Source organism: Schistocerca gregaria, chromosome 4 (genome assembly GCF_023897955.1).
Source record: "Schistocerca gregaria isolate iqSchGreg1 chromosome 4, iqSchGreg1.2, whole genome shotgun sequence".
NCBI lineage: Eukaryota > Metazoa > Arthropoda > Insecta > Orthoptera > Acrididae > Schistocerca > Schistocerca gregaria.
The window spans coordinates 55,928,763-55,942,557 of NC_064923.1; the positions used below are offsets into that span (position 1 = coordinate 55,928,763).

At 44.7% G+C, this 13,795-nt stretch overlaps 1 protein-coding gene across 1 annotated transcript in view; it reads left to right on the forward strand.

Annotated features, from left to right (window-relative positions):
• Window positions 1-417: 417 nt before the first annotated feature.
• Window positions 418-13,795, forward strand: part of LOC126267230 (atrial natriuretic peptide receptor 1-like) — a 534,344-nt gene continuing 520,966 nt past the window's right edge. The window contains exon 1 of the mRNA XM_049972212.1: window positions 418-627. Coding sequence (XP_049828169.1) covers window positions 500-627 — 128 coding nt within the window. The 5' untranslated portion in view covers window positions 418-499. The remainder of the gene's footprint in view (window positions 628-13,795) is intronic.

Genomic DNA, 13,795 nt, shown 5'->3' on the forward strand with positions numbered 1-13,795 from the left:
TCCAGGCAGGAGACAGGGTGACGACGGGTACGATAGCTGAGGTACCTCTCCCGCTGAAATATTAATCCTCCTTCCTTTCCCTTATATTCCAGTCATTTTTTGCGGACCCTCTCTATTGGACCGTCGACAGAGGCCTAACTTGCCATCACGTCAGTACAGCCCTCGCACCGAGAGGAGAGCGCTATTCGTCGGCGTGCGCCGTGAGCGGCCCTGCTGCCTCGCGCGTGCGCGCTGCTGCCGGCGCTGCGTCGCGGCGTGAGGTGAGCGTCGCGGCGCGGCGCGGCGCGGCGTCCGGAGAGCGGCAGTCGTCATGGCGGCAGCGGCTGTGGCGGCGGCGGCGGCGGCGGCTCTCTGGACGGCGGTGGCGGCGGCGCTGCTGGCGGCGGCGGCGGAGGCGGCGGTGCGAGTGGGCCCGCGCGGCGCCCACCGCTGGCCGCTGCCGCGCCGCGGCGGCCTGCTGCGCCCCGACAGCCACGTGCACTACAACGTGGGCGTGCTCATGGCGTCGCGCCTCGACTCGCCCTTCGACCTGGAGCGCTGCGGGCCCGCCGTAGACCTGGCGCTCCAGGAGATCAACGAGAAGTACCTCGCGCCGCACGGCATACAGCTGGACAAGGTGCAGGCCAGGTGAGGCCCGCTGCTCTGCTCACGCGGCCTGGAGATGTCACGCGGTGCTAGTCCTCAGCAGCAGCTTCCCGAATCCAGAACTCCAGTATTTGGATTCGTACTTATAACTTTGTTTTGCCCAGCAGTGCAGATCACCAGCCATGTCCGAGTTGGTCTTTAAGTTTCAATGAAAAACAAAATATTTATATAGTTTCTAGAATGAATTTTTCACTCTACAGCGGAGTGTGCGCTGATACGATACTTCGTGGCAGATTAAACCTGGGTGCTGGACCGAGACTCGAAGTCGGGACCTTTGCCTTTCGCGGGCAAGTGCTCTACCAACGAGACGAGGTACTGGCGGAATTAAAGTTGTGAGGACGGGGCGTGAGTCGTGCTTGGGTAGCTCAGCTGGTAGAGCACTTGCCCGCGAAAGGCAAAGGTCCCGAGTTCGAGTCTCGGTCCGGCCCACAGTTTTAATCTGCCAGTAAGTTTCATATTTACATAGTGTTTCTTTATTGTTATCAGCCTCAATCACATACTAAAACAAGGTTTTGCTGCTCGTCAATATAGCTGCCAGCTCATCATATCTCAGAAATGGTAATGTAATTCGATGCTGTCAAACCAAATCACTACCTGGCGCTTTTTCCACTGTTCTTGTAACTATTTACTAACAAATTTATTTATTTCCTGAATGATGCTACTACATGCCCTACATTCCAATAACAACTACAACCACAATTACAAAACTATATCCAATTGGTGCATTTGTTCACGATTAGTGTGTACAATTTTGTTTGAAAATACGATAATAACCGAAAGATTGACAGTTCTGTTAGTACATGAAATATCTTCACAGTGTCCGCGGCTCGTGGTCTTGCGGTAGCGTTCTCGATTCCTGCACACGGGTTTCCGCGTTCGATTCCCGCCGGGGTCAGGGGTTTTCTCTGGCTCGAGATGACTGGGTGTTGTGTGTCTTACATCATCATATCATCCTTATTCACTCGCAAGTCGTCTTAGTGGCATTTAAGATCTTGTGGAGCGGCGGTCGAACCACCCTGCGAGGGGTCTCCCGGCCACCAATGTCATACGCTCATTATTATTATCTTCACAGTAGCGAATACCAGCAACTGTCAGCTGTATAAGGGAATGAACAAATTTCTGCCACACGAGGGCCTGAACCTTCGACCAAGCGAGATGGCGGAGTGGTCAGAACACTGGACTCACATTCCGGAGGATAACGGCTCAAACTCGCGTCCAGCCATCCTGATTTAGGTTTTCCGTGATTTCCCTAAATCGCTTCAGGCAAATGATTCGTTCGAAAGGGGATGGGCGACTTCCTTCCGCACCCTTCTCTAACCCGACGGGACCGATGACCTCGCTGTTTGGTCCCCTCCCGCAAATCACCCAGTCAACAACTGAATCAGGATTTCCCACTTCACGCGAGCTGTCACCTGAGCGGCTTTGGCTATCCGTGTACGGTTCACAGCCACGCCCAAACTTTCATATGTCACCGTTCCTGCTCAAAATTCTTCAAATGGCTCTGAACACTATGGGACTTAACATGTGAGGTCATCATGCCCCTAAAACTTAGAACTACTTAAACCTAACTAACCTAAGGACATCACACACATCCATGCCCAAGGCACGATTCGCACCTGCGATCGTAGCAGTCCCGCGGTTCCGGACTAAAACGCCTAGAACCTCTCGGCCACCGAGGTCGGCTCACTGTTCATGAGTGATAACCTGCGCTCTTACGCATTCCCATACAGGGAATACTCGTTGACTGGTACTGGCGAATAAATACGATATACTTGCAGCCATATCCAAAGGAACACAGACTCGTTCTTCTTATCATTACAGACACAGTAATATTATTTATCCGTCGACTCAGACCAGGTGCTCTCAACTAAAATGTCCTCCCCTGTACGGGAATTACATAATCTGTGTAGAAGTTGTTTGGCAGGAACGACGACATCTAGGAGTTTGGGTCCGCTTGCGACTCGTGGGCGGAAAGCCATAGCGGTTAAGGCAACCACTCGAGTAAAGAGCGAAATTTGGGTTCGAGTCCCGTAGCAGCACAAATTTTCATTGTCCTCATTCTCTTATACAACTATTGCTTGTCCTAATTCGCAACTTCACATTCTGTTCATGTTCTTCATAACGGTTGCGCTCGCCGCTGTGCATTGTTCTTTCAACAATACACGAACTGCACTAACGTAGTTCTGTTCGTGTCTTGTACAGCCTGTTACTACTTAATCTAAAAAACATTAAGCATACAGAAAAATAGAAGATATGTTAATACAAAATAATAAAAGGGACGAAAGAGTACAAATTAGCAATGGGCGAGTTCCCTTCCCTGCAGCCGGGTATTGTGTGCTGCGAGTATTCATCAAGTTTACACCCCAATGCTAGTTGGCTACATTGTACGAGAACGTGCTCAAAAATAATGCCTCCGAATTTTTTGCTGGTGTTGCCAGTATTGTTTAAGGTGTTACATGTCATGCATACTACTCGGTCGAATTTCCCGCTTCGCTTATGCAATTTGCAGCCCTCCGTCGCCGAAGCGCTACGAATTGCAACGTGTAACGTGGTGGTGTGTAACGTAACAGTGTCAGTGCGTCAGAGACACTCAGAAAACTGACAGCAACAATTCGAATATTTCATCCACACATGGAGCAGCGTACCCGTCACCATGACAATATCGTACCACGTCTCCCATGGGCCGGCACCTTTGATTCACCGTCATCGATCGTTCTCCATACTATCCGAACTTGTCCCCGTCCGATTTTCATCCGTTTCCAGAACCTAAAGAACTCCTTCGATGACTTCAGTTTAGTAACGATGAACTGGTGCCAGGACAGGTATGGTTCTGCCTCCATCAGCAAAATCAAACATTGACGTCAGCAACAAACAGGTCTGGCTGGGAGAAATCTATTAGTCGCCAGTATGACTATTCTGAGAAATAAATATGTAGACATCAAGAATAAAGACGTAGAGTGTTAATAAAGTTTGTTTTATTTAAAAAAAACTTTGAGAGTTATCACATAAAAAATCCTGAGGCATTACTTTCCAGCACGTCCTGTTTCCATTTCTATCCGTTCTTGCAGTTGGTGCTCATACTGTGAAGATATATACCTCATGTTCCACTGAAGGGACTTTTGTTGGAACTAGCTACGGAGCATTGATGTGCACTGCAAATTTAGATCTGAATTTTGCACAGAAAATAAGTGTTTGACTTATAACAGATACGATGACAACTTTTTTATTTTTCCTCTCTCTCTCTCTCTCTCTCTCTCTCTCTTGCTTTGGTGGCATTAAAGTGTATGCCGACGATTTGGACAGCTGACTGTAAAGGAGTGAGTTTCTCCAGCATAATGTCGTCACTGATCCGCTCAGTTTCACTAGCGAGCACTCCAACTTCACTCGCATTCATTGTGGGGTGTTAGTCTCTCTTTTGCATACGCAGCGCCCTCGGCAGCCCACGTCGACAGTTTTCGTTATATTCTACTAGAGTCTCCCAGAGATTTTACCTTTAAGATCGTTAATTATACGACAGTTTCTGGGGCCTCATATTGCCGTTTACAGATCTGATGTCAACAGAACTTACTGTTCACAGACGTTAAGCGATGAGGAGCTGCAGACACAGCGGTCTGGAGTCGCCACGACTTCCAGGCTCGCAGACGCCCGAGACTGAGCCGCCCAGTGTGAGTGGGATAAGGGTCGCCACCTCTCAAACTTGCACCGTGTCCTTCATCTTGCCCAAAACGTTCCGGAAACTATGCTCGACCCATGTCATTATTGTCCCATTCACTCTTCCACCCTCCAATTTCTTTTAACTACTAATGTCTTTTAGCTTCTGGACATTTTCGATTTGGCCAGTATGAAGCAGCTTTGTGCTACCTAAGAGTTTATCTAATGTCTATTTGACAACTGGCGTAACTCTAGAGAAACGTTCGGTGACTATCCAGGCAGCAGTTTCAATTAAGCTCCACTCTTACATTATTCCCATGGAGACAACCGAGCCATAAGTAAGACGTACACGGTGTTGTTTAGTTATATTATGATTAATACAATTTCTGGTGATACTTAATGTCCACTTTAAACATAATGCAGTCAACCGAAACAGAATTTGGGTACCGTCATCTATGATTGGCAGTCCTATTCTCAAGCATCGAACCGGTTTGACCTGGGATTCAATGGATAAAAAGAGAAACAAGGAAACTGCTACAACATTTGAAGATAAATTTAGAACAGGATGAGTTTGATATCAAAATTAAGGTATTTTATTTGTAGATTACAAATCGGAAATCGAATTTTGTCTTGAAAGTTATTAATGTAGTTTTTAAATGTCTTCAAAGTTATTGATGAATGTTATTGGTGTTGTAATGAATTAATATTAATTCAAAAATCTTCTTTTAAATGTAACTAGTTCTCTGAATTCGACTGAAATCTCGCACTTGCTTCAAAATACTTTTCAAGGAAAGTGCCAAAAAAAGTTATACAGTGTTCTCGGTATCAGATTTGGTGCGATTAGTTCAGGAATGTTATCTCCCACAAAACTATTACTTCACTGAGAGTATGAGATGGTCCTGACATTTAATAAATCTTAGTAATGTAGCGGATAACTTGTAAAGAGCAAAACCTGATGAGAGTCCATAAAGACCATTTTGAAAAGAGTCGATTGTTTTAAACGAATGACGTGTTGTTGAGTGGAGTGTCCTTTACGTAACATCAGAACCACTTTTATTTAGTTCATGATGAAGGAAGAACCTTCCATCTGAAACAGCCTAATAAAAATCCTAAATAGCGGACCATTCAACGGAACCTTTTCATACCGTCACGAGGGCTGGACGACCCATGACCGCCAGTGCTCGTGAAGTGCAATGCAGAGCTCGTTTCATGAATGAGTGGAGTACGCAAAATCGAGTTATCCAACTACCGTTTCATCAGATACACTACTTACCTACAATGGTCCATAACGCCAACCAATAGTAAAGTAATTCACTAGAAAACAGTCCAGACATTAGAGACTGGGGTCTAACATGGAACTGACGGCGGGGTCATTTTAAGACAGAGCACAGGCTCGGATTGGAGAACCGAAGGTGAGGAAATCGGCCACACGTTGCAAAGAACAGATGCGGCTGAAAAGCAGTTTCCGCCTCATTTCATTTCGGAAAGGCGTTCCAGTCTGCCATAGCGCCGTGTCCCAACCAAGGTACCGTGATGTGATTCCCTCGAAGAATATTTAAGTAATAGGAACCAATGTATTACAACTGACGGCGTATGTTTTACAGAAATAACATCGGGTGTGATCTAAGGAGGCAAATTAGGGTGTCTAGGGTTCTCGCTGTTCGTAAACTACTTATCACATAGGATCAGAAGCAGTATACGGGGTTTGGACAAAAACATGGGAAAATCGCCAGAAATGCACGCTTGAACGTCCAAGTACATGTTACCTAAGCCCGCCGGTTGCGCTGTTGTATTTGACCGGGAGCGACATCTGTAAGACTTCCTCAATACCTTGCAAGCGTCGGTTGTAGTCGTAACAGTGTTATTTGCAGTTTTGAGTTCATTATATCGGAGATAAGTGAATGATGACCAGGGAAAATCGTCTATGCCCGTAGTGTGGGTGTTACCGTAACCAAGGGAGTTAAAGTGTTTGGTGTTTCAACAGACATCGTGCTGAAGATCTGCACCGCATACAAGAAAAGCGTAAAAACGCCATCCGTGAAGCCTCAGCGAAAACGAAAGTATGTTTTGAGTTATCGTGACGGGGGTCATTGAAGAGGATTGTGACGAATTAATGTCGCACTCACGAACCCTGTCAGTGACAAAACAAAGCGAAGAGCTCCTTAAGCAAGGATCTCCAGGATCTCAAAACCACTAATCAGTGATGCACATGCTCGTGCGAGGAAAACGTCGTGGTAATAAAAGATGAACTGTGGAACATCTATTATAATGATTCTTCACTCTCTTTCCAACTTCTGGCGGAGTTTAAGTCGCGAGAGCGATAGAGGCGGCGGTTTGGGTACGAGTTGTGCAGAACCACTGCAAGGTTGCCTAACTGCTGAGAATTATGAGGCAATTTTTTTCTGATCGGGTCTGTCTCATTACATAATGTTTGTTTCGCAACGGTGACGCTGTGTACCAAGACGCAGTGCCGCCGCCCATACGGCTTGCATCGTCCAGGACTGGTTTTGCGATCACAAAGATGAATTGACGCACATTCCTTGGCCACCACAATCACTTGAGCTGCATGTTATTAAGTCTTTGTGGGCTACTTAGGAAGAAAGGGTGCGCGATCGCTATCCACCTCCATCATTGTTACCAGGACTTGCCACAATTTCCATGAAGGACGGTATAATGTTTACTTGGAAACCATGCACGAGCTGTATTTAGCCACTCCGACGCGCCGAAAGCTGCATGGAATGCCAGTGGGTTTCCCACATCGTATTAGGCAAGGTAATGCGTTGTTCGTCGTGTTTCCATATTTTTGACAACACTCTCTTAGACTGTTCGGTGAAGATGTTATCTACAAGAAAATATCGTCGGTGGACGATAGTAAGCTTTTTCAAATGCTGTCATGAACTGCAGCTCTCCGCGGATGTGGATAAATGCAAGTGCACGTCATATCATATGCGTATTTAGAGTTAACATGAAGGAGCTAGACGTATACATAAAAATCACTCTTAAGGAAAGAACGTTGAAAGATTTACTTGTTAAATTTGTAGCAGTATTCCGAGAAAATCCAGTGCATATGCGAAGGAGATCACATACAGTGCGCTAGTGCGAACAGTTGTAGAATACTGTTCCAGTGTTTAAAAGTCCTTATCAAACAGACATGAAAATAGGCTTCGGAAGCATTGAGACGCATGCTGCGAGGATCCTGATACGTCGGTACAGAGCATACGAAAGTGTGACAGCAATACTCGGGGACCGTAACAGGGAATCCTTGCAAGAAAGACGACGCAGTTCTCCGGGGACCTTATTGAGTAAATGTAGATGCGACCATTACGCTGCTTCCATCATAGTATACTGTGGTGCCTAAAGTCGTTGGATAGCGATATACACAATACAGATGGAAGTAGTATAGCGTGCACAACATACAAAAGTGCAGTGTATTACCGAAGCTGTTATTTGCCTTCAGGTGATTCAATTGAAATTATTTCTGACGTTGATGACGGTCACACGACGGGAATTAAGACTCTGAGCGTGGAATAGGAGTTGGAGCTGGACGTATGGAACATTCAGTTTCGGAAATCGTTAGGGAATTATGTACTCCAAGATCCACAGTGTCAAGAATGTGCTGAGAATATCAAATTTCAGGGACTGTCTCTCACCATGGACAACGCCGTGGTCGATTTCTTTCCCTAAACGACCGAAAGCATGGGCGTTTGCGCAAAGTTGTCAGTGCTATCAGACAAGCAACACTGCGTGAAATAGCCGCAGAAATTAGTGTGGGATGCACGACGAACGTACCCGTTAGGACAGTGCCGCAAAATCTGGCAGTAATGGGCTATGGTAGCAGACTACCGACGCGAATGCCTTTGCTATCAGCACTACGTGGGCTGCAGCGCCGCTCCTGGGCTCGTGACCAAATAGATTGGAACCTAGACGACTGTGAAATCGTGGCCAGCTGAGATGAGTTCCGATTTCAGTCGGTAAGACCTGATGGTAGAGTTCGAATGTAGCGCAGACCGCACGCAGCCGTGGACCCAAGTTGTCAACAAGGCACAATGGTGTCTCCATAGTGGTGCGAGCTGTGCTTACATGGAATGTACTGGGTCCTCTAGTCCAACTGAAACGATCATTGACAGGAAATGGTTATTTTCGGCTACTTGTAGACGAGTTGTAGCAATTTATGGTATTCTCCCCAAAAAAGGATTTTTTATGGGTGACTAGCTGTCATGCCACAGCGCCAAAATTGTTCGCGGTTGGTTTGAAGAACATACAGCACAATTTGAGCGAATGCTTTGACCACCCAGAGGACCCGACATGAATCACATCACACATTGGTTCAAATGACTCTGAGCACTATGGGACTTAACATCTGAGATTATCAGTCCCCTAGAACTACTTAAATCTAACTAACCTAAGGACATCACACACATCCATGCCTTAGGCAGGATTCGAACCTGGGACCGTAGCGGTCCCGCGGTTCCAGACTGAAGCGCCTAGAACCGCTCGGCCACAACGGCCGGCCATCCTACATTTATGGGACATAATCGAGAGTTAATTTCGTAGACAAAATCCTGAACCAGCAACAATTTCGCTGTTATGGACATCTATAGAAGCAGAATAGCTCAATATTTCTGCAGGAGAGTTCCAAGGACTTGATGAGTCCGTGCCACGTCGAATTGCTGCAATACGCCGGTAAAAAGAAGGTCCGACGCGGTATTAGTAGGTATCTCATGACGTCTGTCACCTGAGTGTACAGATCATGAGCATTAGGTAACAGACATTAGAACACGTACGGAGCCATCTAGACAGTCGTTTATCCCTGGATCATTATACAAATATAACAGATGAGCATCGACAATGTTAGTACGAAATACTCTCCGTCCTGCATTGTACAGTGGCTTGGTGACAATATATGTAGCTTCACTTTCTTTTAAAGGAAACCATCGCGTCTTTTGGCTTAAATGATTCATGGAAACCATGGAAGACCTAAACCTGGATAGCTGGGCGGAGATTTGAAAGAACGCTCTGTGGAATACGAGTCCACCGCCTTGCCACTGCACTATATCGTTAAGGAAGACGGTCCTTATCGCATTACCTTGGTTAACCCAATTTCAGGCATAACGCGCGAAAGCACCGCGACCATTTTTAATATTTTAGGAATAAAACCATCTAGATGGCTTAATGTATTTGTCTATTTATAACGCCGTTTCGGCTAGTGCCATCATCAGATCTGCAATGAAGATTAAAGAAACTTAAAAATTAAAGCTATATGTCATACAATCATGCTATAAAAGAAGGAAAATTTGGAATCACTCACCACAACTCCGAACTTGCGAAACAACGTTCAATGTATCAATAAAACCCCTCACTAAGTGGGATGTCAACTGTCAGCTCGGCTTAAAAATGTAATAGGCGTGCAATAACGAAAGACAATCTCGGTTCAGGTGACTATTTGTTTCTTTGGAATGCTCGTTTCGACTCTTGCCAGAAGTCATCTTCAGATCCAAAACTAATTACTGCAAATTGCATTTCGTCGACACGGCGAAGTTTTAGTCAAAAGTGACCGACACAGCGTTTCTCATTTTTATTAACGTAACTAGATTTTTCCAAGAACAGCAACGGCGCTGCTCTCAGGAGGAGTGCGTACCAAGATCCCACCCGGGCATCCAGATTTACGTCTATTGTCGTTTCCCTAAATAACTGCAGACGAACGCTTAAATGTTTTCCTTGAAAAGGGTACGACAAATCTCCTTATACAGTGTGCCCAGGGACATCTGAAATACTTGCAAGGGTGCTGCAGGTGAGACTGATCTGGGAAATAAATGTTAGGATAAATAATCCTAACGTTCCACCGTTTGCGAGATATTTAACACTGAAGTTAACCAATCAGTTTGTCGCGCATGCTAATTCAAGCACTTGCACGCTCTAAGATGCGGTAATGCACGGACATCTGTGGGTCAGTGGGTTTACACTTGTTGAAATGCTCATTACCATTTAAAATGAACCTTTACCGGAAGTGATAAATGTAAGCTAAATGTGAATTAGCTACGTGTGTTCGGAAACAAACCAAGAACAAGTTCGGGGAACTTTATCGGGCAGGCTGCTTGGATTTGCGTACGCAACGAGCGCATTGGCAGACTACTGTGATAAATAGCTCAGAATCGGCTCAACACACCGAATTTTTTCATAACAGTTACTTCCCAGCACAACCTTCCCTGCAACACTCTTACAAGATTTTCAGATTGTTTCTGTTCTTCATGAATACCTCCGTCCGATCTGAACTTAGCTCCGCCTCAAATTCCTCATCGTTGACGCGATGTTACATCCTAAAATTCTTCTTTCTGAGTGCTCCAACACATACACGCATGAACACTAATTGCCTGTTCGACTTAATCTAGCACAGGCAGCGCATCGTCAAAATCCGGAGATGTCCCGATTAAGACAAACCAGTAAAGTGTAATAAGAAAAAACGATCTTGAATGTTTCGTGATTATGTCACTGTCAATAGCTACTTGGTGATATCAGTAATATACAAAAAATAAAATAGATACCAATGGCAACGTATTTAAAAATTGAACTATACACGATCATGAATATTTTTCACGACATTCAGAGCAAATTTGGCATCAGAGTATGGGTACCGTGGTTTAGGCTCTTTTACTTTGAAGAGCATGGATGGCACAAGTTATAAAAGGAAGAAAAATGTAGTGAAAAGTCCTGTGTGCGCACTGAATGAGACAGGCAGAGGATCTGACATAACTACAAAAAGTTGTGAGAGTATCAGTCCGAAGTAAGATAACATTAGGTAACATATTAGTGCAAGATAGTTGATTGAACAAGAAGGTTTTAATGCATTGCATTTATTCAGCAATAATGTCAAACGGCTGATGGCCAATAAAATATGCATATTAAAGTTTAAAAGTAGCACTGCCGATATATGAGCAAGTAACTATTTGAAGTCAGGAAATGACTAAAAATAAATCGTGCGTTATTATCACACTATGCAAGAAATCCTCACCGATACGAGGAAATAGCTACTGTGCACATACCTTGTACGAACATGCCAAGAGAGACAAATAAACAAAAATTAACTTTCTGCTTTTTACAAGCAAGCTTATACCATCAAAAATCAGTTGATACTATGCAGAACAGGAAGTACAAGAGAGAAGACACAAATGTTTCCAATTCATTTCCATGGAAATGAATCGAAAATATGTTGAAATACTTTAAGGATAACTATAGACTTAAGGTCTCATTGTTCATTCAATACATTACCCTTAGCATTATGTAAATAACTACAAACTAAAACCTGTGCATAACTATTAGTGGGAAAACCTATTCCCAGCTTATGAATAACTGCAAGATTCTGACCTAGACTAGTAAGATCATGCTTATCTTACAATGGTTGCCATGTGAAAGAATCCACGTGAATGAGGATTTATCAAATGCATTGTTTGTTTGTGTGAAAGAGTCCAGTAGTTCCATGTGCTCCTTCCATTGACACTCAACATCCTTTATTTTTTCCCGCAATGTGAATGATACCAGCTGCTGTGCTATCCTTGGTGACGATACAATCTTTCTGGGCAAGTCCTGGAGTGTTTCCTAATAAGATCACCTCAGTTGTCTCAGTTTTTTTTTAAATCAGTAAAACCATTCCGTAACTATTAACTAAAACCTCTTAGAGCGTTATCTCCACTTGCAGATGGTGATAACGGATTTCACATCCTTATGATAGCTTTCATATTGACAATAGCTGATGTTCTACAAAGTCTTTCATTCTGATTAACCCTGCATTCATGTATAACGGACAATGATCGATATTCGTAAACGAATAGTCACGAGGGAAAAAACTAAGCACTTCAGATATCATTGCGATCCTGAAAGCTATGCTCACAAAGAAAAACTACAATTGTTGCTGGATATGGAGCAGTCTCCTTTCTTAAGAGAAAATTTCAGCATTCTGTGTCGATACTATTTCGTTCCGATAGGTGCAATGAAAATCTGTTAACATCACAAGTAATATTTAACTATAGACTCGTTTGGGAGTCACTTGTCCCTATAGGTTCTGTCATTAGACACACAGTCAGCTTCGTGTCTGAGCTGCGCAACTCATGTTGTTGGACGGTGGTATTCCGACATTCCTGCGCCACCAGTGATACACATATACTTCCCAACTGTCGATCGTCATTCACTGCTGAGAGGTGGCTGACTGTCATTCGGGGGACCCGGGTTCGATTCCTAGTATTGCGTTGGGATTTTTCCTTGGTGACACGATTGGTACGGGGTTCATTCAGCCTTATGAGGCCAACTGAGGCGCTACTCGACCGATTAGTAGCGATTCCAAGGTCAAGAAATCCGACAACGACCAAGAGAGCGATGTGCTCACCACATGCTCCTCCATACCGCATCTGATGACGCCACTGGCAGAGGCTGTCATGGCGGTCGGTCGGTACCGATTGGACCGTTTAGAGCCAGAAAGCGCTACTTTAACTTATGTTTACCGTTTCAGCTAAGTCCTTAAATGCTTTCTTCATAGTGTTGTAACGTCGTTCCACAAAAATTAAAGGTACCCTTCGTTTATGCTACTGCATAATACAAGTTGAGAATTCTCATCCTTCTCTTATTCCCATTTGTTTTTAAAGGCATGTGACGGGGCATCACTACCCTGCTTCTTTTTCTGCAAAGAGCTCCTGGACCTGTGAGCTTTCTTTATACCATGAAAAAACAGCGAACCGTAAACCGTGCTGACATCACGATTTTGCCGAAATGAACGATGTCATGCAGACTGAAAAATTTCATAACGCGTTGCTAAATGAAATGTCGCGCTATATGAAGTACTTCCGAGAAGAACAGAGCAAAGCCAAGAGGACCGAGCCGCGGCCCACAAGCATGCAGCAAACAGTGCTCGCGTGCAGCTTTGCACGCCGTTGTCGACCCTTCCTCGGCCGTTGGCTGAACTGGTGAGGGCAACCCGCCTCGCACACAGCGTGGAGCAGTATTTTGGTCTGCAGCCATTATAAGGACTCAGATGATAATGCGACAAGCTTGGATGTGCGTTTTTGTCAGGACTGGCTCTCCCGAGGCTGTCAGTAGTCCTAATGGAAAGTTGTCTACTCCCAGGGCCTTGTTTCTGTTTAGGACTTTCAGTATTCTGTCAAACTCTTCACGCAATATCGTATCTCCCATTTCATCTTCATCTACCTCTTCTTCCATTTCTATATTATTGTCCTCAAGAACATCGCCCCTGTATAGGCCCTCTATATACTCCTTCCACCTTCCTGCTTTCCCTTCTTTGCTTAGAACTGGGTTTCCATCTGAGCTCTTGATATTCATGCAAGTGGTTCTCCTTTCTCCAAAGGTCGCTTTAATTTTCCTGTAGGCAGTATCTATCTTACCCCTCATGAGATAAGCCTCTACATCTTTACACTTGTCCTCTAGCCATCCCTGCTTAGATTTTTTGCACTTCCTGTCGATCTCAGTTTTGAAATGTTTGTATCCCTTTTTGTCT